The sequence below is a fragment of the Egretta garzetta genome, unplaced genomic scaffold (assembly GCF_000687185.1).
Source record: "Egretta garzetta isolate BGI_Z169 unplaced genomic scaffold, ASM68718v1 scaffold448, whole genome shotgun sequence".
Taxonomy (NCBI): domain Eukaryota; kingdom Metazoa; phylum Chordata; class Aves; order Pelecaniformes; family Ardeidae; genus Egretta; species Egretta garzetta.
Genome location: NW_009260497.1, coordinates 346,783 through 373,181, shown reverse-complemented (window position 1 = coordinate 373,181; position 26,399 = coordinate 346,783). Strand labels below are relative to the sequence as shown.

Here is a 26,399-nt window from a genome sequence, read left to right as displayed (position 1 = left end):
TCCTGTATTATCTTTTTAATTCATAGCATTACGTGATGGTTTATCGTTGTTCCAATCCTCTAGAACTTTGTTAGTAGCCCAAGGTTTACACAAATATATGTGCATCAGTGATATTTCAGAGAGGACCCTTCACTGGTTTAGAAGACCTATTTTATACTAGTGAGAACTTCAGTAAAATTTCTAACTCCCGAGCAATACAGTATCAGCTCTTAAGTGTTCATCACAATTTCTTTATGCACTGTAAAACTTAGTCCAATCATAGCCAATTTTTCTATAATCAAAAGATTTTTTAAAAAAAGACACTTTTTAATAAAAAGCAAAGATTTCCCTCTAATCTTCTTTTTGGCTTTTTCTTTATACTCACTTGTCACACAGATTTGGATCCGATGACTGACTCAATTTATGTAGAATATCTACTATTCCCATGTCTCGTAGTTTATCTTGGCGTTCTTGTGAACCTACAACAATAAATCACATTGTTGGGAATACCACCAAAAATAAACATCTGCAGAATAGAAAAAAGAAGTGGTAGCAGAACCCAGCTTAAAGGAGGGGTATGGAACACAGTTCAGTTAGAATACAGCAATGGAAAAACTCCCTCAGTTGTGGCTACTTCTCAAGGGAGCTCTAGTTTCTTTGGGTTTTTGGGTTTTTTTTGGGTTGGGTTTTTTTTTTTTTTTTTTTTTTTTTTTTTTTGGTACTCTGTGTGCTTATGTTTGAAGAAAAGAAAATTTCAAAGGCAAAAATCTGAACACATTTTATCCTAAAGCAAGAAGCTTGACTTCAGTTGGTTTATTCTCATCTCTCCGATTTGGATGCAGAAAACATTTAACTGGAGGTTCCCGAGTCTGACTTGTAGCGCTGTATAATGTCAGTATAATGAGCAGAAAGCCACCAGGAGCATAGCCAAGTGTCACACACCAAGTTCTGTGATCCAAGAGATGTGGAGTAAGTTACACAGCAGGGGGGGAAAAAAACCCTGAACAAGTAGACACTGATTCTTTGCTGAAGAGCAATATGGTCAACTTGAGGGTCTGTAAATCATCCATCTAAGTCTTCCTGCCAGCCCCGCCATTCCTCAAAGCACACCACCTCCCACCACTCCTTCCCTTGCCATTTCTTCCAGCTCCACACCACTGCCTCCATCTGCCCTCTCCACCCCTCAACACAAACACCTGTATTTTTTCTGTGCAGCAGCATCCTTCAGCTCACTCCTGGTTGCCTTCCATCGTTCCAGGCTGCAACTCTTCTTAAAAAATACCTTCCCCATTCCTTCCAGTTCCATCCCCAAGTCCTTTGACTGGTATGAGAGTCTCACTGCTCAACCCATTCAAGCCATCCATGCTGGGGAAAATTTCTTAGCAACAAATCCCCTTTCTAATCCATTTATCCTCTCCAGCAAACTTGTTCCTTCCAACAGTGAGTTTCCACAACCTCCTTAAGACTTGGAAGCTCTATTACCAGGACTTTTTTTCACTCCCAATTGTTTTCAGATTTTACACAAATGCTAGAGGTGGAACGTCCCACTGTGTGACACTCATCAACTCCTGTTTATTGACACTCTTTTCTTGTGCCCCCCTTCCTGCCCCAGAACAGCTCTCCACACTTTCCTCAATGTCCTCCTGACCACTCTCACTTATTCCGTATTACACCCAGAATGATGTCTCCCTTTCTGCTTCAGATCCCAGTGTGCTATGTGCTCCAAATATCGATTAATATGCAACATTAGCCTTTTGATCAGGATAGTAACTTGCATATGCATTAAGAATGAGGCTTTCTTACCTTCTTCTTCATTCCATATGAGATTAGATATACAGAACATGGCAGCAAGCTGGAGTTTAGCATTTGAATGACTCTAAACATAGAAAAATAGAAAACAGTACTCAAGTTTAGAAGAAGAAATTCAGAAATCCTCAGACTTACATTTTGGCATTCATCCTGTAATTAATAAGGTAGCAAAGTTGGGACTAACTCTTATCTACAACTTCTCTCAAAAGCAGTGCCATAACACAATGCACTTGAGTAGCGTTTAATCCCTTCCAAGTATTTCTGAGGTCTACAAGATACGCCTTTTCCAAGACCATGAAACGTTTTCCATGCAGATTTGTTACATGTATTGTGTAAGCCACTGTAACATTCTTATGGGAAATAACGACTGGATTATCCTTTCAATCAGATCTTTAGTACCCCTCTGCCATACAGAACTGCACTACATGATTTCTTAAACGCAACTGGGTATATGAAAATTAAACACATGATACTGAATAATTTACAAGACAAAATGCTGAAGTACCCTCCCTTCATTCCTGCAAAAGACCAACATAAAACCTTTAAGAGAAATTCCCCATACCATGTAGTATTTGATTTTCTGCAAGATGTCATCATTGGTCATAATCAGTTCTTTTGCTGTCGTTCCATCTGCTATATTGGCAAGTATACATAATGTCTGAAAGAGAGAAAAACTGTTAATTTATTTGGCCACAGATCACATCCCATGATTTATACAGTTTCCCTGACAGCTTTGAACTTGTGACAAACAATTTCTTTAATTAGTTTTAATATCTTTAATCTGGAGTTTCCAGCTTGCTTACATCTGGGGCCAATGCCAAAGAGTTAACAGCTGTGGCTGAACAGCCCTGGCAAAAAACACAGTCATTGCCATTTTAAAATAAAAAGCAACATTCATTAAATTCATTTCAATGAGTGAAATTTTAAAGTCTCTCATGGAAATATGCAGCATATAGAAAAAATTAAATAAATTGAAAAATAAAGCAGTCTATCCTTTATCAGTGGCTAGGGAAAAAAAAAACCATATCCATCTAATTCTGCACACCAGGAAAAGGAAACACAGAGGTCTATCTGCTGATCTAGCAGAGTAATAATTTTTTTTCAACAGGCCTAATCTCACATCTTACTGGCAGGGGTAACTCAAACTACTAATGCATCCAGTCATTTCCTGCAAATTAGAGAAGCCATCCTACAGAATAACCTTGAAGTAACTAGGCCCATGGTGGCACTACATGCACATGGCATTAAGACTCGCAGAGGCAGCTTTCCTAGTCCTCAGGAGGCAGCAGGACATGCTCTGCAAATTCTTTCCCAAAGAGCTGTGGAAGAACTTAACCACCTTTTCTGGATACGCAGGAACGACTACAGGAGGACACCAGAGAATGATCAGCACTTGTGTTATGCCTGTGTCTAAGCTGCACTGCATTCATGTCAGCAGTTGCAGGGATTTATTACTTCCAAGCTCCTAATTACATGCTGATGAGCCAGTGAGTGATAGAGGTAAGCACTGTCCTGCTAGAAACATGGGCCTTTGTGTGCAGTCAGGCAGTACTGGATGCATGACTTCATTCTGAAATAAAAGCAAGCTGCTGATCACATCACAGGGACAAAGAAAGCGCTCTATGTGTAAAGGCCCCAAACCCTAAAGGTTACACTGAACTCTAGTCCGTTAGCCCTTTCCAAGAGTACTTCTCAGGTACACTGATTCTCCTCCAAAATAATTGAGAGGCTTGGTAAGATAAATAACCTATTGCAATGAAGGCCATTCCTGTCACTAGAGCTTTTTCAAAAAGAACTATTTAGAAAGACACAACTGGTTAATCCTCAGTTGTTTCAGAACCATAGCATCACTAAACTTGCTATCTACTAAGAGCCTTTTGGGTTGTTTGGTTTGGGTTTTTTTTTTCTTTTTTTTTTTTTTTTTTTTTTTTTTTTTTTTTTTTGCTAATTTTGCATTTAAATAGCCATATAAGGCCTGTTTGCCTTCAACCCATTCTTCGCTGAGCAGAGATTTAGACCAGTTTGGATTTAGCTGTATTTTTACACTTATTTGCCATGCTGTTTGCTACCAATATCCACCCTAAGTTAAAGCAACCTTCTGGAATCTCTCACAGCTTCTTGCTGCCCCCATTCTTCATCACCATGTGCCCCATATGAGGAAGAAATAGGGCTCTCCAGTTGACCATCTTGTCTGTCATGAGTGTTAATCAGCCAAATTCTGCCCATAGAATCATAGAATCACTTTGGTGGGAAAAGACCTTTAAGATCATCGAGTCCAACCTTTAACCTAACCCTGCCATCCCACCACTAAACCATGTCCCTAAGCACCTAATCTATCCTTCTTTTAAATACCTCCAGGGAGGAGGACTCTACCACTTCCCTGGGCAGCCCATTCCAGTGCCTGACAACTCTTTCCGTGAAGAAGTTTTTCCTAATGTCTAGCCTAAACCTGCCCTGGCACAGCTTCAAACCATTCCCCCTCACCCCATCATCTGTTACCAGGGAGAAGAGACCGACCCCCACCTCACTACAGCCCTTACTCTTGCTTCAGCATTCCCACAGCAGATATTCCTGTACACTGGCCCCCCTTATGCTGCCACCAAGCCAGCGATCCTTTTCCCTACTGGACACCTCCTCCTTCCTTCTCCCTTTCCCCCTGCATACTGCTTTTCCTGTCAGGGCATGTCCCTCCCCAATTTTTCCTAGGCTACACCAGCACGCTCTTTTCCCTGCTAGTGCCTCTCCTCCTCTAATCGCTGCTGGTTCCTGCAGGCACCCAAGAACAGCTGAGTTACCACATCTCCCAGCAGAATGTGTATTACTGCCAGCAAGGCAAGCGATGACTGTATTCCTTCATTACTGACTGCTCCAATGACCGCTATATAACCATGATGGCTGCAGATAACCATGATGCTGCCTTATCCCCAGTGTGAAATACTGGCTTCTTTCCCTTCCATTGTCCCTTTTCTGCCATGCAATTGCCTTACATTTAATTCTTCTGCTCTCACATACAGTGCCCTCCTCTCTGCCAAACCTACATTTAAAAAAACCTCCGAATTCAATTAGACGCATTTGTAGTAATACATTAGAAAGAAGAGCATTCTTGTAGGTACTAAAGTTACTAATCTGACAGATCTCAGTAAAACATTCACACCACATCATAATCCCAAACAAAAACAACATGCTGAGGAGAGTAAGCATTCTTAGCTGTTTCTTAAATTTTATTCTGCCAAGACAACATGAAAACAAAAAAGGGTACCTGCTCTTTGACTTCTATGTTGTGCTCCCCTTCCAGAATGAGGGTCACTGCTTGCATGATTTGCTTGCCATGAGTGCTCATTATATGGTCTATGTGCTGCCAAAGCAATGGTGAAATACAATCAGTGTAACTTTCCAGACAAAGAAGGGGCATTCCTACTTGAATTACTCTAAAGAGTAGCAACATTGTACAAAGACCCTAGCTCCTAGTGAGGTCTCCCAAAACCAAGAACTTATCACAGCAGAACATTTCATAATATTCCTCTTCATGTGAAGCCTGGTCTTGTTTGAGAGAGCACGATATGGGCCTTGGTTCTGATTTCACTGTAACCTGTAGGAAAGACACTGGTTTCCCAGTTGCACGGAGGCCAGTCTGAAGACTGAATCCTGCTGGACCCAAACTCTAAGTATGATGCCGCAGTTAGAAAGAACTAATTTTCTTCTAACAACAGGGGGATATCAAAGTGGGGTAAGAAAACTGAGCTTTCTTATGGGGTATTGGGTACTCTTACTGGAACACTGTGACCAGGTCGGATATCCACATTTCAGAAGTCTAAGAGGGTTCTGAGAAATAAGCCATATACCTTACTTACAGTCTAGGAAAACTGTCTCAAGTTAAGATACTTACAGGTAAAAGGTCATTTGATCGTAGACTATAAACACCTATACTACAATAAAATTGATCATTAGGGATAACGGGAAAAGATTAAACTAGATCTATTGTATTAACTGATAGCAAAACTCAAGAGTGACAGCAAACAGCCACCAGACAGTACCAGCACATGGCACACTACCATTTTTTAAGATGTTAGGGGGTTCTTGTAGGACTTCTTAAAATTGCTAATAATGAGACTTCATTTGAAAGCTGCCAGATAAGTTATTCTGGAGTGAGTTTTGGGTAGAGAATGAGAATGGTTGGTTCTGGCTCTAAAACATACTACAGAAAGTAGGTGAAGCTGGAACGTAGTTTCAGATGAAGAACACCTTAAGTGATAATGAGACTCTGCTGTCAGAGCTCAGGGTGAATTTAATGAATGACTGGTTATTAAATATCTTTTCACATTAAGACAGAGCTAATCTTCTATGAAGCTTATTCAGACTCAACGAGTACAAATATCAGAAGATTTTTTGCAGTGACCTTTTTATGGTAGAAACACAATACGTGATAAATGCACAGTAGAGGCTTCGTGGTTTTTTTCCCCCACAAAAATGTTGGCTTGCCAAATGTTTGCTGCATGTTTTCCCTCTGTTCTTCACAGGGGATTACCCCTTTCTTTTCCTCCACCAATATCTCTTTCTCCCTGTCAAAAACAATTCATGGGCTTACATTTTCAAACCATTTTATTTCAGTGTGTAAAATGAACGTATGCATTTTGTAAGTGCACAGTCCCACAGTCAAATTCAAAAAGCCAGTACTATCTATATAGTTGGACAAGAACAGAAATATTTCAGGTGTCAAGAAAGAAGAAACACAGGTATCTAAGATATGCGCCTCTCCACACATTGACTCAACAGTGCAACCCTCTTACTGTTGTTCTGGACAAGTTTCACAGAAAGACTATTAGGAAAATAACTTTGCTGACAGCTAAATGCAATGGAATTGAACATTAAATGTAACTGTCTAGCTCTGTATTTGATAATAATTACAAAGTTTCAGTGGATGTAGAGAATTTTCAAATGTTTTGTTACACTGATTTGTACATTTGGTTACAGGTACTCAGATAAATGCAAAGGCCTCATTTTTAGCAACATATTGACTATTATTCTTAAACAGAAAAATAACTTGTCTTACAAAAAAGATTAAGAATGAACTGGTATTGTCTGCATGTTTGATAAGCTTTCAGAAGGTCTGTTTGCAGCTCTACTTACTGGGCGAGTAGATAGAAGATTCCTGAGCAGTCCCAAAGTTTTCATCAAAACATTTACATCAGAATCAGAAAGCAACTGGAATAACTGCTCTGTACTCAGACCTCGTAAGATGTCTGATTTGATCTTCTGTTCCGCTTGAAATGCCATATTCTGAAAGAGACAGGATTTTTTTGCTTCATTTTTTTACCTTAAACTTGGGCTTTTACTCCTTTAGTAGACTATTACCTGCAAGCACTCACCCTTGCTAAAATTAATCTTGCAAGGGTTATAATTTATGAGGAACCACTAGACAGTGAATTAAATTTCAATACAGTCTTACAGCTGACCTAGTTATTACCTGCTTTTATCTGTCCCCTGGCATGCTACTGACACTACTTAACTGTTTCCATGAATGATCTTGGAAACCAAACTGGTATCAGAACTGAAGAGTTAATTTTATTTTATGGACTAGAAGTGTTCCAGGCTGATACCATTTTCCTTCTGTAGTTAGGTGGAAAGACAAGCCAGACTTCAACTATGTTATTTTTAATAACAACTGGTGAGTTCTTTAAGTTAAATTTACAAACTTTTTAAGGAACAAAATCACAAGCGTTATTTCATCAGTGTGTTCTACTTACCATTAAAGCCCAAATGCCATTCACCCGCAAGGCAAGATTTTCACTCTGTGTTAAACTACACAGAAGTTCTATGGCTCCTGATTCTAAAATAGGCTGAAATAAACAGGGGGGTAGAAAATATGAATGGGGGAAAAAATATCTTTAAAACACTAATTAGATGTATATACAAATGTAAACATAATACAAAAAAACCCCTCTTGCTTGTATATTATTCTTGAATTTACAACATGCCCAGTTCTCTCACATGAACAGGCCAAGCTGTACCCTATATTCATGAGCATTAAAAGGTAGGTTTTTATGAAAAAAATCAGGTCAAGACAGCTTTATTCTTGTGTGTATCCATGTATGTGTACACATATATATACACAGCCATACACATGTGTGTATATGTACATATGTACTGCTGTGATACTATACACACATCTGCCATGCACACAAGCAAATATTTTCCCCAACAACTTTCAGCTTGGGACTCCAAAAACACTGTCTTCCTTAAGCAATCACGTCTTTTTGGGTATCAAGTGGGACATATGTGACTATTTAAAAGAGGTTATGGAGAATGGAAGCCACTCTATATCTTTCTTGATGTTTAATCTTCATGTTTAGTAATCAGACCAAACTAAAATCCAACAGAAAAACTTTAGCACAGTAAGGAAGACTGAAGACTGCTCTTGACAATCAGATGGAAATGAAAACCTTGTAATATCACATCTTTAAGAGCAGGATAAATATCAATACAGGCACCTTTTCTTTCAAACTGATTCATGCAATGAAAAGTTGAATTTGGAACAAGTCCTTTCAACCTGAACTGAATTTGAAGGTTAACAGTTTTATCTAAGACCTGAAGAGCTCGTGTGCTGAAAGGATTCATCCAACTACTTATGCTGCTCTAGTTTGTAAGGTATTCCTTTCTTCCTGAAGCTACTGCTTCAAAAGCAGTGAATAATTGAACATATCTGTGTTTTTGGGAAGTCGGGGTTTTTTTTTAAACCTGCTCAAGAGCTGAATTCATCAGAAAACAGGAATGCATAGAAAAGGCTGCACTTTGTAGGAACAGGTTCGTCTCACAAGACCATAACAGAACCAGGCAGCAGCAGTTTGTGCCAAAGTTCACCTGGTCCCAGGTGCTTGAGCACTGCAATAAGGTGCCAGTGACTTCTCCACAGGCCTGGCAGCCAGCTGGCTCCTAGGGACTTCTCCACAGCCAATGGGAGACATTCCAAAATTGGTTTCGACTCAGCTCTTTTACTGGGTAAAACACAAATCCACTTCAGCTTTCTTTGTTTACTTAAGTGACTGGTAGTTTACACACAGTTTTCAAAATACTGTGTAGAAAAAAAAAAGCAATGCATCAAATAAAGATCAGATGGGATATAGATGCTTTCAAATCTAACATTTCTAAATATTCCTTCATTTTGCATAAGCAGCATTTTCTTTTGGCAATAATGCTTTTTACATGAACCATGTGACCTGACAGAAGATTCAGTATTTCAACCCAGTTTAAGCAGAAACACTACACCGACAGCTCTATAATGCTTCAGAAGCAGTGACTACCAATTTAGATACCTTTACACTTACTGAACCATTGTATAATGCAACTTTTGTCTGTTATCTCCTCTTGTTTGTTAGTAAATACTAACCTCCTTGCTTGGAGAGAATTCCAGAAGAAGATTGCATAGCGTGGAAGATGCTACTACGAGAATTTCATTTGGAGCATTCTGTAAAACCTGCAGTCACAACGGGGAGAGTGAGAAACCTCCGTTAACTAGTAGGACAGGAAGGGATCATTTTGGAATGGAATACCTGTAATTATGCTGCACTTTGATATTCCATGCTTTAGGAGCTGTTTTGATGCCAGCAGTGTCAGACTGCTCATTCAACTCACTGTGACAATACACATAACATGACAAGCTGAAGCAATGCAAAGCTATTTCACAGAAGCCAGATTTGAGAGCTTTCAGGTCACATTTAATAGAAACCAGTGGGAATATATCCCTGCTCTGCAAAGCATACATGTGCTGGCAGCTGTAATTTAGCTCTGCAATCATTCTCTCAGAGAGCAGGCTGTGTCCTGTAGTGCACCTCTGCATCATGGTTTACAGAAAAGAGGAAGCTCCAAAAGGAGCCTCCTCAACACTTCTGTACCTCGTGCAAAGCACAACATGGCCAATTCCCTCATAACCATCCTTTCAGAAACGCAAGTAGCCTGGAACAAGTTATACTCTCTCATCTGTGCCTGGATTTCCAGCAGGACCAACACATAACATTCTTAAACAGAGCATCTCCTTTGCATGTTCTGAGAAAACTCAGTGAAGAAATAGGCATGGAGGATACAACTGCTCCTCCAGCAAAGAAAGGGGGAATAGAGGGTTTGTTCTGTACCACCTTTTATTTCAGAGCAGTGAGCAAACTGCAAACATGAACAATTACTGCATTTACAGTGGCTTGTGCTACAGAACATGTAAGCCCTGTAATTTTAGACATTATTCTTCCATGGCTTATACAGCTATACATGCTAGGGGAGAAAGGACCCACATAGTTGTTATTAATCTAGACTGAAAATTAATTTATCTTTAATTTTTTTTTTTCCTAGTAAGAATAATTCTTGATGCTTTGGAATGAACATACAGGTTTCTGCCTTCAGCTTATTTAATACAAATCAAAATGAACAACTGCCAGCAGCTGCGCTTACATCTAAGTGACATCTGCATTTGTTTTTTTTTCACGTCTCTCCTTTTACACTAGTTGTGCTGCTTCAAGCAATCCTGTTGGTTTTGTGTTTTACATTTATAAGGCAAATGTTCTCATGTTTGGCCTTTTGCAAACTCTTAAAATATTCAGACCGTACCCTCCAAGCCCCTTCAGGTGATGATCATGAGTTAAATCATGGGATACTTAAGTCATGCTATACTGATAGCAAAAACTTGCATGATCAAATCTCCCTTGACCTCCCAATAAGACTAATGAATTAGACACCCATGAATTAGTATCACCTCACACACCCAATTTAAGGATGAATGCTTCACTTGTAATACGTGTATTGTCAGAAAACAATTTACCCATCGTTTCTATCGTGGAACTTTTTTATAGAAAAAAGTAGGCCCGTACTTTAGGGCCTCTAATTCATGCAAGCAACATGAAAGGCTGAGAAAGTTTCTTGTCCTGCAGCCATCAAGACGGCCAGAATGTAGGATAACTAGCAAGTGGTTTTCTTGAGTCCGTAACTTGTGAGAATTAGAACATAGGCAGAACAGAGAAGGTCAAGCCTGAATAAAATGTCACTGAGTAGTATGCCCAACAGAAATCTTTCTGGTATTGAAACATCCGGATAACTACAAATAACGAAGGATCTCCTGATACTTTACTTCCTTCCAGGCTCTTGAGTGAAGCTTTGGACAGTCAGCCCACATAACTGCCTTGTTATCAGGCGCATCAGTTCATTTTTGCTGACAACACTTTCTCCAGTCTGGCTATTTTACTTCTGAACAGAGAGTCAAGTTCACTTCAGGTGATTCTCATGGATGTCTACACTGTCTAAGCTTTCAGGCTTCTTAGTAGCAGACTTCCTCTGTTCCCCATTTTCAAGGTCTAAAAGATGTTGAAACTGAGAAACTGGTTTATTTATCTGCACTGAATAACAGTCACATTACAGAATGAGAGATGATATATACTTTACACATTTTGATCCCATTTAATCTTGTTGATAATTACTTCGTATTACAATGTGTCTTTTTAAAGGTCTTGCTGAGCAGTTTGGCTTCAGTTTTAAAATCTGCACTGAGATCTAGAAGGCAGAGTTACAGGAGAAAATGCAGATCTAAATTGTCTCGCAGGGTTTATAGACCAAGTCTGAACCGTGCCACCTAGTCTGAGCCTGAAATTAAAGGAGATATAGTCCTCCTAGTGCCCTATGTAAATGTTAGGGATAACTTAACCTCACTCACTGATCACTCAAAAAAAAAAAAAAAGGAAACCGAAAAGCCAACAAAAAATTAAGCACGAACCACAGTCCTCTTTGCTGCTGCTGCTTGGCTTTTGTTTGTTTATGACTCTCTCAGGAGAAAGTCACGGAGTTTTGATTTCTAGGTAATTTCTATTATGATTCTACAGAAAGGCATACAAATTGAACAGACACCATACCCTCGTTTAATGGAACAGAACACTTCAGTAGTTGAGACTTGACTTTTCTTTACTTACCTTCATTAAAGGTTTCCATACAGCATGATCCTGAAAGCTTGTCCTGAGCTGCTGTACAGAACGGGACAAACTGTGCAAACATCTATAATGGAAAAGAAACCTTCATTGTGAAAAACACGCCATCACATGTACGCTACTGTAACACATACATTGCTTCTACACAAAGAATCAGCTTAGAATTTGGTAAGCAGTAGACAGTAAATAGCAAAAAGAAAATATTGTATTGGTCCAGGGTAAATCCCTGCCCCCCCCCCATATATTTTCCAGCAGTAGAAATTATTTCAGATCAGCTTTTGAAAAACTAGCAGAAATTCTAACAAGGGCAGTGTCAGGCTTTGACATGACAAAGGTATTTGTACGAATCAGAAAAGCCTCCTACCTGACTGCAGCTAATCGCACCTTGATACTAGATTCAGACAAGCCATTAACAATGCGGTCCATCATATTTTCGGTCTCAATGATCTGAAGCAAAAAGGAATTAATGTTATAGGAATAAAATACTATGAACATTTATGGGTTATTCGGGTTTTGTCTGCAATGTTTTAAATATTGCGTATAAAAACTGTAGCTAAAACCAGATTAAGTGGAAAGTAGTGTGTATCTGCATACAATTTAGAAAAAAAAAAATCTGCATTCTATGCTCCACTACCACTTTCAAAATTATTTTATTTATCATCAAGGAACAAGAGGATTATGTATATATATGTGAATTACCCTTAATGTCATAGTAAAACAAAAGAGAGCATGTATGAGCGCACACAATATATAGAAACTGCAGATTATTGTGGAGCTATCTGGAAAAAAATAGATAACAGTTAGTCTGCCATATTTAGACACGGCCAGAACAAGCACTTAAGACTACGATAAAAGGGAGTTAATACCAAGATGAAAAATGGCTTCTGTATCATAAATCAACTTTGTCATATACACACCCACCACTTATTAAAAATTATGCTTTGATATGTAAAAGAAGGATCCTTACTATTAACTAAAGAAGTTAATCCTGCAACAAAAGAGAAATTAATAGGTTTGAATCCTGGAGATCCTGAATGGCTCCCCCCTGATAAATCTTCTTGCTAGTTATCTTTTCAATGCTGTGTTTTTCTGCCTCCTTCCTGTCGATATCTTTCTTCCTCATGTTTTTCCCCTTTAACCATCAAAAAAACCTCCGAAAAATCTCTTGCTTCCCATGCCTGCCATTTTTGTTTGACATAGCATTTTTTTACCTTAAGCATGGAATTGCTGCTTTTTAATTCATTGTTTGATTTCCTTCCACTTTCCACACAATTTTTTAACTATACAAGCGCTACAACCATCCATTCTCTGTCCTGTGATGTCCAAGTAGACATTTGTTCTCCTTCACACCAATTGCTCTATTAAAACAGTGCAAGCCCCCTTGGTCACTTCAGAATCATGAAACAAATTCTGACTTTGTTTCCCAATATGATTAGACTTTCTAGCGTTTGTTTTTGAAAAAACACGTATTTGTTTTACAATAGGATACATGACACGAGGTATATTCTGTCCCTCAGAACATAGGTTTCAAAAATTATTCATATGCCACAATATCCCTGCAAAGCTTATGAGTAGCAAGGACAACGTGTTGAAACACAACTTATTGTGAGAATCTAGTTCATCACTGTGAGGACATTTACGTAAATAAACTTTACTCACATTTTGTTATGGCGAGACACTAATTTTTGTTCAAATCCCATGCAAAAAAAAGTGTAATGTAAACATTTATATTATCGTAATAGGAAGAAAGCCTTCTGGTTTCAACTTACTCATACCACAATGAAAAAAAGGGATGGAAGAGTGGAAATTCTTGCACTGCCCTTCAGCCCAACCTCCAGCTGTCTTTGCCTGATTGCTATCATTTCTCACAGGCTCACCTTTTTTCGGATATCTTCATCATTTGCTCCCAGGGAAGCATAGAGCTTGAAAGCAGCCTGGCGCAGTTCATGGGCGTGCTTCAAATCATGGTCAAGCTATTTAAATAAAGCACAGATACCAAATTTAGACATTACAAAATTACAGGTGTTATTTGTTGTAAACTACTGCTTATCTACTGGGGTTTTGTCTATCACACCGGGGCAGCCAGAAACACAAATAAACTGCTGTTCCATTAGCTGATGTCCACATTTACCAAAAGAATAAAATAACTGAAGTTAAGAATATGGTTAATTTCTCTGCCAAGTTACAGATATTGACTTAAACAATTTGAGGCCAAAACAACTGCTATAAGTTATGACTCTATCCGGATCATTTTCAGGCAAAAACTACTCTTATTTACCCTATAGAAACTTACAGGAACAAGCCAGGAGAAGTGGAAAAAAATGGGAGAGAATCCAGGGAATTTTTATCAAAAGAACTGAGGAAAAAGCAGGAATCAAAGCCAGTCTCTAAATCACAGGACCTTCACCTTAAGGTGGATGTTAACTTCTGCTGTAAAGGCAACACAGGAGGGTGCAAGCTGTTCAGGAGGTTTCTGGAAGGTAACTTCTTAACACAGGTGCTAGAGGGGTGAATCAGGGTGATGCACTACTGGACAGGCTGCTCACAAACCAGGAAAAACTGCTTGGGGGTATGATAATTAATGGCAGCACTAACTATAGGGATCATAAAATAGAGGTGTCCAAGAGCCTGAGAGGCATGAGAAAGGCACGGAGCAGAGTACAGAGCCTTGACTTCAGGAGAGCAGGCCTGGAGGAGCAGAGGGCTCCTTGGTCAGCCAGGAGAAGAGAAGGCTGAGCAGAGACTTAAGAGCAGCTCTCCAATACCTACAAGGAGATTACAAAGAACATGGAGCCAAACTCTTTATGGAGGTGCACAGCAAGAGGAGGAGACAATAGTCAAATTGAAACAGGAGAGGTTCCTTCTGGATATAGGAAAGAAATTCACCATTAGAACAGCCAAACATTGGAAAAGATTGCTCAGAGAGATTGTTTATTCTTAGCAGTTTTCAAGGGCCTACTGGACAAATCCTTGAGCAACCTCATCTAAGCTCAGCATTGACCCTGCTTTGAACAGAAAATGGAGACTTTCAGACCTCCTTGTGTTCTTTCCAACAAGAATAATTCTATGATTCTGACTGTCCTCAAAACCCTGTACCAAAGGGTTCCACAAAATGATGCAGTATTTAAAGTCTACACAAAGTGCCAGAAAAATGCTGGTGTTAAGCAGCAAAGCACTGAAATAAAAGAACTGTCAAAAATTAAGCTGTATGAGTAATTCTCTCTGGTGCAGCTATATTAGAGCAGAACATATTATACCATTGTTAAAAATATTTAAAACAGACAAGTAATCTGTTCAGCAGAGTCCTCACTAATGTAGTTTTTACCTTACAGAATGTAATTCAAAGCATTTTCTACAAAATAAGCACCCTGGCTTCCCAGCTGACTATTTTTACAGACTTTCTGAACACTCAAAGCAATGTCATTACAGTTATAGTTGCCCCACTCACTTTTGAAACCTAATAATATTTTTGATGCTACAGCCAAAGTCCATTACTCCCCAATGTGCTGCTAAACTTCATTGTGATTATTTAATTTTATACCACAACTGGTTTTTTAATATTTGATTTGCATTTTTACATAGTATTCAAGGCAACTCTATATGCAGAATCAGTCCCATTCTATAAAAGTCTTAGAGCTGAGTCTACTTCTTGGGCTAGTTTCAGAGAAAAAACAAGGCGCTCTAATCCAGTTTTTTGGGATACTTTCCAAAAATCAGACTCAGTAAGAGGGGAAGGGAATAGGCAATGGATATTTCCCTATGCAGAATGTAAAAGCAATCTTGCTTCTGAGGTTGATTGATCCACCAGTGCTTTGGAAAGTGTATGGAAACCTGTAAAATAAAGTTCACTGATGAGAACTCCTCGTACGCCACCTATAAAGCTAAGTCTCCAAGGTATATTTGGTCTCTGTTTATTCAGTCTCTTACAAGTACAGATAACTCATAATATGAAATGCTACACGACATCCACATGTTTTTCTGCTTTAACAGAATGATCTCTGAACTTAACATTTTTTACAGACCTGACCTAAGAATTTAAATTGATCATCACATGGACTATTATCTCTTATGAAGCTGAAATGTGCTGGTTACTGAAGGTAAACCTTTTAAACTCTGCAAAGGAGAAACATGACAGATGTCTCAGTCTGGTAGTTCATTGTTATTTCTGGAAAAAGTCATGAAACTTGTATGGTGAAGCTATATTAAACTACTCATTGCCAAAGATAGAGAGATGAGCTAAGAAGAATGGCTGTACTCTTCTTACAGGATGGTCTATCTCCAGGCATGTATATCTCCAGATATACACAACAATTTCAGTTTGGATAATATCCCTGGTGACACTTCTATTGAGGAACTCAGACATAAGGTTCAAATAGAATTAAAAAAACCCAAAAAACTAGCCTATTACTGCTTTTGCACATTTTTCAAAGCTTCAGAACTGGGTGAAGAAACATACCCTCTTGATATCAGTGATTGCACTCACTGAGCTGGGATACTTGAAGTAGTCAGCAAGCATGACAATGAGGTGGTCTGTAATGCTGGCAATTCTCTGGAGCTCCACATCTGTTTCAATCAAATAGGCCAGTGTTTCTGCTCCTTCTACTCGCTCCTCCAGCAGTCTTTCCTTACTACACATTCGAACCAAACATGGCAGAGTCTGAAAAGTTAAAAAAAACATACATAAGCCACCACTGTTTAATGCAGCTATGTTCATAAAGAAGCTCACAAAAACATTCAGACAGCTATCCTAGAACAATTCTCAACAATGTACTTTAGATTTGTACCTTTAAACAAAATGATTTTCAGTGCTTTTAAAGACTACACACAGAGAAATTGTTCAGACGTTGCTAAGTATACAGTAAGCTACTTTCAAGCAACTTCTCATGCAGTCAAAATTAGTCTGTGTGAATGCAATGTTTAGAAGTGACCATGGTCACAGTTTTGCAAAAGCTAAAAAAAAATTTCCCTCAAAAGCTGATATTTACACAGGTAGGTTTATTCTTGCTACGCACAAGAACCAAAAGTACCCAAGCTGCCCTCAAGTAGTACTTGACCCCTCCTGCCATTTTGTGATCTAGGATTGACTAAGGACAATGCAGTCAAAAATAATCTCAGGACTTCCTTGACCCATGCTATGCCTAGGAGTAGCAGGGCAGGGATACTACTATACTACTGAGAAGTAGTCCTATTTGGTCATGCAGAAATGAACTCCACCTGGAATCCAGGTCATTCTGCCTTACCCTGGCATAACCCCCTACCTTGGTTACAGTCATATTGTCCAAAAAAGCAGATTTGTGGCCCCATGTGCAGTAAGTCAATTGCCACACAATATGGCACTTCTGTCATACCTTCTCTACTTCAAGTAATATAAACAATCAAATCTTTCTTTACCTGAAGCTCAGTAAAAGGCACTTAACCGTGGAAAGACCAATTCTCCAATGGTTGGGACTCTGTTCACTCAAGCCTCACCAAACAGCAGTATGAAAATAGAGGAGGAATAACATCAAAGTTTTTGCTTGTATTACTCCACTGACTTCCAACAGAATTACGCTAGTAGAAAATGTTTCTCAGTCATGTTTTTGGGGACCTCTAACAACATTTATCCATTGACTGTTCAAATGATAAAATAAATATCTTCATTTCACAGGTAAGGAAGCAGAGTTACAGGACTTGCCTATATTTATTTAAAAAGTAGATGCTACCACAGGGATTACAATCTAATCCTGCACCTAATCCAGGGAGCCAAACCACCACCTCTCTGCATATCTGTCACATAAGACATCAGTAAGACTTTCAGCCAGAACAGCAGGAAACTGTTTTTAATAGCACAGACACACCTAAGGACCTTCTGCTTCCTTAGGAAGTTACACAGAACTCTCTAAAAGAGAAGACAGACACTGAGGCTTGGTAAACTTAAGCAGCCCTCAGAAATCACCTCATTCCAAAAGCGAGGTTTCTAGGACACCTGCAAGTTTGTTTAGTTTGCTTTAAAGCCTTCGGGCATTTAATTATTATGATTTTTTTCTAATCTGTGGAATTCAGAACTGCATCATAATGATTAAATGTCACCAGTTTCAATTACCAAGCTGGCACAAGGTATATTAAAAACCAAGACTGGCATAAAACTCATGAAATCTGAATGCAAGCTCTCAGAAAAACAACATTCAAGTTGACTAAGAAAGAACAGAAGTGGAGTCCCATGTCTAAATCACAAAGATATTGTACTTCCCAATTCTTTCCAAGGTCAAATGGCCTGAAATGAGCTATATCTTGGAATTCAAGGGCTAGATAAGTCACTGGCTGCAAGCACCCAAGAAACATAAATCTCATAACCTTTTAACTCTTAGCAATTTCATCTGTTTAAAATTAAACGAAATAAAGAATTCTGAGGGACACATTTTAACTGTTCCACGAGACCTATGGGTATGTACAATGTAATTAATACAGAGGAGTAGGGTACTGTATTAGAGGTATAAGATTGAGAGCTGCAAAGCGCACCTGACCTTTTCTGGCCAGCAGAGAGAAGTCTGAAAACGGACTGTGAAGATGGAATACTTAATTCACATGGTATTGCTGGGATGCACCAGGGTTATCTGGACAAATGGTCACTTTTATTATTAGGATTCCAGAGAAATAATTTCCCTTCCAAGCAAACCCATTATTCATCAGCCGCCTTTGCCTTCTCCCTATCCCTAACAATTTCATTTTTTTCAGATATTACAGGCCAACCCACTACTCAAACTGAGCAATGAAAATAAATCAAAACCATTCTGGAAATACACATCCCTGACTGTCCTCCACCTGAAGAAAGTTTGACAGCAAAGGATCAACTTCTCATCAATAATTTCTGAAAACTGAAGAGGGCATTGCTTTGTTTTCGTTCACCAGAGGTCAAACAATTTGGACTGGATTTAGCAGAGACCGAGACAGTATCTTACCTTAAAACTACGAGCTTCTGGAGTGACCCCAGAAGACAAGAAGAAATTACATGGGTTGTTTGAACAAGAGGGCAAGGTTCCGTGCCTTCCTTCTGTCCTCACTCTTTCGTCTGCTCTCAAGTATTACAAGAAATTTTAGTCCAAAGTTTGAAATGTTCATTTGTACAGAAGCAGCTTCCATGAGAAAGAAAGTGCTCCTTTTGCTGTAGGCTGGCAGGCAAGTCAGTTCACAATGGTTTGAAAGGACTACAGTTATCCATTTGCCCCATGTGGCGTAGCTCTACACAGTTAGCAGCCATAGTCAGGCAAAGGCAGGTTATTGCTGATAGCTGCAACAGTAGTTCCCCATTTCTTCTCCACAAAGCCAACAGTTCTGGAATCCACATATCCTGACCAGAACACAGCCCAGGGTTAAGCAGACAGTGGGGGATTTATGAAGGGAAGAAGTTTTCAAAAGAAGAACGAGGTTTGCAGGAGCGAGATAGGTTGGGAGCCCTCAGTTTGCAGGTGTTCTAAGCAGAAAGAAGAGCGATCAGGGAATTGGAGTGTCAATTTGGAAAAAAGCAAAGTAGGAGAATGAGGAAGAGGGAAGCAGCTTGGCTTCCTTACTTGCTGTAAGGCCAGATGCTTGTGCAGAACAGATGCCACTATCAACACCAGCAATGCTGGAATGAATTGCATTTTGGACTTTGTGTAAAAAGACAGGACGGATGGGCCTTTGTCCCAGTCAACATACGGATTTTTCATCTGTCATTACCTGAGATAATGGATACCAAAGTCCCACTAAAAAAAGCTGTAGATATGCAAGACTCTAGTGCCATTGAAAGGAATGAATATGCTTTTTTATTGCAGTGTCTTACATAGAACCTACCCTTTCCCCAGCGTTACCAAAAAGTAGGACTTAGGGACAGTTCTTGACACTATGGTGACAGTTCTCCAGTTTAAAATGTAAGTTTGCAGGAGCCATCAGGGGTTTACAACAGACCACAGTGACAAGATACTAATCAGTAGCCTTTGGTGGTGAGATGTATTTGTGGCTTTAAGCAGTACACAGAGCTACCTGCAGTGCCATGGACTTCCAGCACATGCTGTGGCCACACATACACTTAGTTGTTTGTTCATTAAAGGATCCGAACACCATGGGGCCTTCACAGCCAAAAGACAAATAACTCCCATAAAACATTACTGGGTCGTCTCAGATCACACACCACCAAATCCTGACACTGACTGCTTTGCTGATTAGATCCTTCACTTGCTGGACTCATTCCACGAACACATCATCTCCTCAGTCTCAGTACAGGGGCACATATGGGGGGAAAAAATACTTTTTTCCAGGCATTTAAGCTGCATTTCTTTAAATCTGAACTATGTGTTATTCTCTGGAATGAAGGATGCTAAAAGTATACTAAAAGCTTTGGAGTCTGCCAGACTGCTACAGTAATTATCAAAGAAAGCAAACATTGCAATATTACAATAATACTTCAATATCTTATGGAGAAACAAGCAGTGTTAGTATTATCTGATCTCTGGCTGATATGCTTGCTCATCAACAGCTTTTTTTTTTTCTTTTGACTATAGAAGTGTGACTATTAGGAAAGAGATTACAGTCCTATGGTGTTAAATGAAGTTTCCTTTACTGAATTTCCTTATAAAGTAATATGCAGTATAAAAATCAAATCGAGTATTTCAGCATGACGGGTTTTGGTTTTTTTTTTTGTAACAAATTTCCCTGGCCAAAGTATGAAGCAGACAAATCTACAAAAACATTGTGAAACCTGAGAAATCATCTGCTCTTGACAGACTTCACATAGATTGTGCAATTATTCTGACTATAGTATTGTGAAATAAGGTATTGAAAGACAAACCAGTACCTTGTTCATATACAGAGACCAAGGCAGTAATGTTTCCATGTTACTTACAAATGGTTACTGAAATGATTACAAACCTCTAGTGGATGTGTGTGAAACTCTGGAATATTTATTCCTGGATGTTGACCTTTTAGTATGATTCTTTATTTAAAACTTCTTAATAAAGCCATGTCACTATAAGTGCTTAAAGACACAAAGGGAAATTAGGGAACTAATTTTTTAACTAAAAAAATAAAAATCAGAACTTGGTGCTTTGAAATCTTCAGTGTAACAGGTTTTTTGCTACTTTTTATATGCAATAAACAGGATAGCCCTATGTGCAAAAACATTTTTAACAGAAAACTGTTTACCCATCTCACCTTAAGAACGATGCAGGAATCGTCTGTCCGTATTGCCCCAGCTCTGCACATGGAAGTAAGGCTGTAACAGCAATAAAACATAGATTCACCTATCACTGGTTTTTATGCACTTAAGACACTGCAGAACAACCAACTGTACTAATGAAATGTACTCCCCTTTGTCTTACTGTTGATTTCAATACATTTGTGCTTACTAGACGGGCACACAAACTACTGCAGACATACTTTTAAGCAGATGTCTAGTACAGGACATCTTGCTGGAGCACTGATCAATATACATGCCACACACTAGTCAAGAAAAGGTTAACTCAAATTTGATTGATCTAAACAACTCTTTTTACACACAAAAAAAACCCCAAACATACAACTTCCATTAAGATAAAGGAGCAATACACATAGACCTGTCCTTTGCTGCAAAGAGCATGGGCAAGCACTTAAAACGATCAGGAGGGAATCCATATAGGGTTGGTAGACTGACAGCTTAGTCAGGAACTCTTCAAGCTTTGCATTGGCCTAGGAGACAAGGTATCGTTGTGATGCTTGTCCACAGGCATGTCTTAACACTCTGCTGGAATAACCACATCTTCGCCCAGTTAAGTCTCTGACACTGAACCAAACCAGCAGTTGTCTTTATTGGACAACAACTTAGACAGTGGATATGACAGCTCCAAAGTCTCAAACTACAATGTTGACACACAACATCATACAAATGCATAAGTGGCTTTGTTAACCTACCTGCACACCTGCTCCAAGCTACCAGAAATGCAAAGTAGCTCACATACCAATAAAAGTGGTTTACATTTAAGTGGTTTATATTTTTTTTACCTGCTTTGTTACAAGGAAGCAGAATGAAGCTGGATGATAACAGCTCTGCATTCAGTGCAGGAACAGTCAAGGATCTTTTGGCTTTGCCTTTTGAACTAAGCCACTGTAACTGGCTTTTATCATGCCACAGTTGAGGCAAGAATGACTGAACTTCAGTGAAGGCAACTTAAAACTAACATGTTTCAACTCTCAGTTGGACAAGCTACAAGAGTACACAGGGGCAATTATAATTGCTCAGCTAAGGAGCAGCAATATGCTAACAATACTGTAACCATATCATGTTTCACTGCATTCCTGAGCTCCTTCCAAGTGCCTAAAGGGAGTTCTTTCATCTCTTCAAAGGTAACATCACTGATCCTGTTCCAACCACCTACTGGTAACAGACATAGCTAAAATCCCATAATCAGAAGTCTTTTTATATGTTATTTCTCAGAAGTGAAAAGATAAGACCTCACTGTTAGCATAGAGATCATTTTATAAACTTTTACTGTCCAAGCCTTGGGGCTGACAGCAGGAAATACTCATTTTCACACTTGAGCAATCAGGACAAAAGCACCCATCTTGCAGTTGCCATTTAGTCCAGCTAGACCCTATTTGCCAGACAAAGTAGCTCTATTTCAAACATGAAATAAAGTATTTTTATTTCAGGTAAAATAGGCCTGGCTTAGCTGGAAGCAATTCTGGTAATTTTAGCAGAAAAGGTCACTGATCCACTTGTAGCTGCAAATCACTCTCCCAAGAGGTTTACTGCCTCTGTGCCAACACTGCTGCTCAAGTGAAGGACCCTTACTCCATTTCAATCAAGAGGTATTAACTTGGATTTTCAAGGTCTACCTCAATTGTTGAAAAGCAAAGGAAGCTTCTTAAGATGCCCCATATGCCAGTCTGGATTCAAACAGAAATTTAACAAAAGGCTTCACAACTGCATCAAAAAAACCCCTTCTACATCCACATTCGAAGGACTCTACTAATAAATCAGAAAGGAACTGCAGTTTAATTGACCAAAGCTGGCAAGGCAGGAGTGAAGTCTAATTTGCAAGCCAAAAAAAAAAAAAAAAAAAAAAAAAAAAAAGGGGGGGGACGGGACATGCAACAATTTCACCTACTAATCTCATTAGAAAAAAAGAAAGGAGAGAGAGTCTGACTTGGATGGAACCAAGCAGGGAATGGGCTTATAGAAGAAAAGCCAGTAGGTCTTTGCGAGCCCCCAGGACTGTTGTGAAACTGAGGCCTTGAGTGCCCTACTGAGAAGGATGACTGCCCATAGACTAATTAGAAACCCAGTCTGAAACTCAAGATACTGGTTTGTCTTCCATTTTTCTGCAATTTTCTTTTTTTGCTTTTCACTGCATCATTTTCTTCCATGGTTCCAAAGGTCCACTTGAGCCAAAGTACTGCAAAGCAACAGCAAAAGATGGGATTCTCTACCCAACTCCTTCCCATGTGAAGCAGATCAGTAAAGCATCAACAGCCCTGGGAGCATCCATCCCAGAGCAAGGAGGCAGTCCACAGCCAGAACAATTCTTTTAACTCCAGCCTGCCTTCATGACTTATCAACTGCCTTATATCTTGAGATTAGTAAAAAAAAAAAAAACAAAAAAACCAAAAAACTAATACTTAATGCCCTATGTATTTTCTGAATTTTCAAAGAAACACATAAATCAATCAGAACTGAGACTGCTGCAACACAGTTAATTTAACTTGCCTACCTAACAAACCAGTAAAACCAGACTGCATAGACAAGTTGTGGTTGGAAGACAGTGTGGGAGGTCCTCAGGCAGACCTCCCACATGGAGTGGGATTACCTTCCTAAGACAACCCCCACATGCATAGACATCTTTATAACTGCTTTCATGAATGGGTTAAGTCATCATAACCTGGCAACACTTGTTCCTCATCCAGAATCTCAAGACCTTGCACTGAGATGAGTGTCAGTGAAACTGGTGAACTGAATCAGAGAACTCACTGATCCAGGTCAAAAACAAGCCATCAAAATCTAAAAGAATAATCAAACAATAAACCAGTGACCAAACTCTTGAGTTACATTTAATTTTAGCAGTTTATAGTGATGAGTAATTTTATCTCTTTAACCCCCTGAAGTAATTTATTCCATTATTATCAACACAACAAAAGGAAAAGTGATCTTAAAGGGTGTCAATTCCCAGCTTATGAAGTGAGTATAGCCCTAATGTTGCTGTTATGGAACTTGGCCACATTTTGTCACAGGGTAGAAAGTCATTATGAATACAAACACACAGAAACGCGCCCACACCAGAAGGGGAAGTTTGATTTGAACTATAAAATTAATTAATAACATTAATTCTGCTGTACAAGCACATGAAGCTTAAAGAATAATCTTTTTTAATTAAAACAGTTGGGAAAAGGGACTAGGTCTGCTCTCTCATCATCTTAGTGCACACACTTCTCAACACACCACAGCCCCAGTCACCTGAGTGAGTCCCCCAAACAGTGGTGCAACGATGACATTAACTTGTATTACATGATGATACTTCAGTATCATACTCTGTAAGGTAGGTCATACCATTGACCATAGCCTATGCAAAGTAAAACTTATCATAAAATCCAAGCTACTTGTGAAAACGGCAGTTCAGCTTATGAAAATCCGTATGTCTGAATACATGTTCCTGACTAAACTGCTGCCCAGCAACATTTTTTCCCATTTCTGTACAGCAAAGAGTGAAAGTTATGCTATAGAGGTTATTAGGACAGAACCACTTCTTCAAGGATTTAGGTAAATGCAAATAATATCTATAATTACTCCTAAGATTTTAGATCACATATTACTCTGCACAAGCAAAAGGGGAACAGTTAAAAAGTAAGTATTAAATTGCATACTATTTCGTTCTAATTCCTGATGAACATTACCATTTGGCTGATGTGAGCTGCATTTCAATAGGCTTGTCCCTTTGTAACATCTTCACAAAAATTTGTGGTAACAACTCTCCGTCAACCGACACTGCAAGCAATGAAAGAACTCCAAGTAATTCTAATTCAGCCAGTCAATAAAACGAGTGTCAAATAAGCAACAGCAGCATCGTACTTACCGCTTACAAGAGTCATTGATACCTGTGGGTTTTCAAAGGCTAGAACTGAGAAGCATTTCAATGCTTGCATTCGAACCTGTGTAAAAACATAACATAGAAGAAGTATAAATGTAAATGCAAACTTAAAAGCAGAATTGGCCTACACTGCTGTATAGGCTTGTAGAAAATAATTCTGTATAATCAGTAAAAAATGTAGATGATGAATAAAAGGCAGCTGGAAACATCTAACTCACACTTTGACTCCTGTGATCTCCCTGTTGGAATTACCCTTCTATAGGGTATGTTGTGAACCATTTGTGAAAAAGACAAGCAAGGATAAAACTTGGGAACCAAGACAGTCAGAAACACTGGTCTTATCTGTGATGCCTCACAAACTTGCAAACAACAACAAAAGAATGGAAGTATCATAACAATAGTACTGTTTCTTTCCAGGACTCAAAGTAAGAGAATCAGAAATACACATCGTTGAGATTCATATTTCAGAAGCCTTTAAAAGGTGACTTTAATAAAATGTCTGAAGAGAGCCATCCAGTTGAAGAGATTCTAAATTAATCTTAAAACAAATATATACCATAAGTTTTAGTTATGGTTTGCACAGCCTCAGGTATCACCTGTAGAAAAAGGATTCACAAATTTCTTCACACTGGATCTTCCTCCTCCGGTCCAAAACCATGTCTTGGTTTAACTGAACAATACTTGATGGTTGCCTGGTCATGCCAGGCTATGAAGTCTCTATAATCTCTTTTTTGACACAGGGAAGACCAAGCATTATCATCTTCCCAGATGAAAAATCTAATTTAGTTCAGATATTAGTCTTCAACTTCACCTTCTACAGTTGCACATATTTAAACCTTGTCCATGTCTTTCCATGCTTCTGTTACCACATTATTAGTGTGAAAATAAAGCAAGAGGAACAAGATTTTGACCTAAAGAATCCCATTATTACAGAAAGCACTTGCTGCAAGTTAGGTTTAGGCCCATCCCACCCTCCTTGACAAAAAGTCTTAGAAACATGGAAGCCCAAGGGTATGCAACAACAGCAAAGACAATCACACTTTTGTACATTAATTCTATAATATCTAATCACAGCCACGGCAAGAACTCATCAGTAACAGTGAAGTCTTAGTCAGGAGGAACGGATAGCAGGCTACCTGTCTTCAGGTCAAAAGCCAGGCACTTTTGTTCCGTTTACTTTTCAGACAATCTAATGAATAGGGTGTATGCCTCAAAGCAGCGACCGTGTATATCCAGAGGGTAGCGGTCAATGGCTCAATGTCCAGATGGAGACCAGTGATGAGTGGTGTCCCTCAGGGGTCCATATTGGGACCAGTGCTGTTTAATATATTCATCAATGACTTAGACAGAGAGATCGAGTGCACCCTCAGCAAGTTTGCAGTTGACACCAAGCTGAGTGGTGCGGCTGATACGCCAGAAGGACGGGATGTCATCCAAAGAGACCTGGACATGCTGGAGAGGTGGGCCTGTGTGAAACTCATGAGAGGTTCAGCAAGGCTAAGTGCAAGGTCCTGCACCTGGGTCAGGGCAACCCCCAGTATCAATACAGGCTGGGGGAAGAAAGGATTGAGAGCAACCCTGCCGA

General features: G+C 39.2%; 1 protein-coding gene across 8 annotated transcripts in view; it reads right to left on the bottom strand.

Annotated features, from left to right (window-relative positions):
• ARMC8 (armadillo repeat containing 8) overlaps positions 1-26,399 on the bottom strand; it is a 78,579-nt gene that overhangs the window by 4,435 nt on the left and 47,745 nt on the right. For 7 of the 8 annotated variants that reach the window (XM_035900074.1, XM_035900077.1, XM_035900073.1 and 4 more), the window contains 14 exons: positions 24,800-24,875; positions 24,621-24,711; positions 20,910-20,970; positions 16,201-16,401; positions 13,622-13,717; positions 12,109-12,191; positions 11,730-11,811; positions 9,173-9,259; positions 7,533-7,625; positions 6,916-7,065; positions 5,048-5,143; positions 2,351-2,446; positions 1,783-1,855; positions 365-458 (listed from right to left, as the gene is read on the bottom strand). In XM_035900074.1, the coding sequence (XP_035755967.1) occupies positions 365-458; positions 1,783-1,855; positions 2,351-2,446; positions 5,048-5,143; positions 6,916-7,065; positions 7,533-7,625; positions 9,173-9,259; positions 11,730-11,811; positions 12,109-12,191; positions 13,622-13,717; positions 16,201-16,401; positions 20,910-20,970; positions 24,621-24,711; positions 24,800-24,875 (1,379 nt within the window). Of the gene's footprint in view, positions 1-364; positions 459-1,782; positions 1,856-2,350; positions 2,447-5,047; positions 5,144-6,184; positions 6,348-6,915; positions 7,066-7,532; positions 7,626-9,172; positions 9,260-11,729; positions 11,812-12,108; positions 12,192-13,621; positions 13,718-16,200; positions 16,402-20,909; positions 20,971-24,620; positions 24,712-24,799; positions 24,876-26,399 lie in introns of those variants that run through there. The other variant, XR_004842734.1, reaches the window with a different exon arrangement.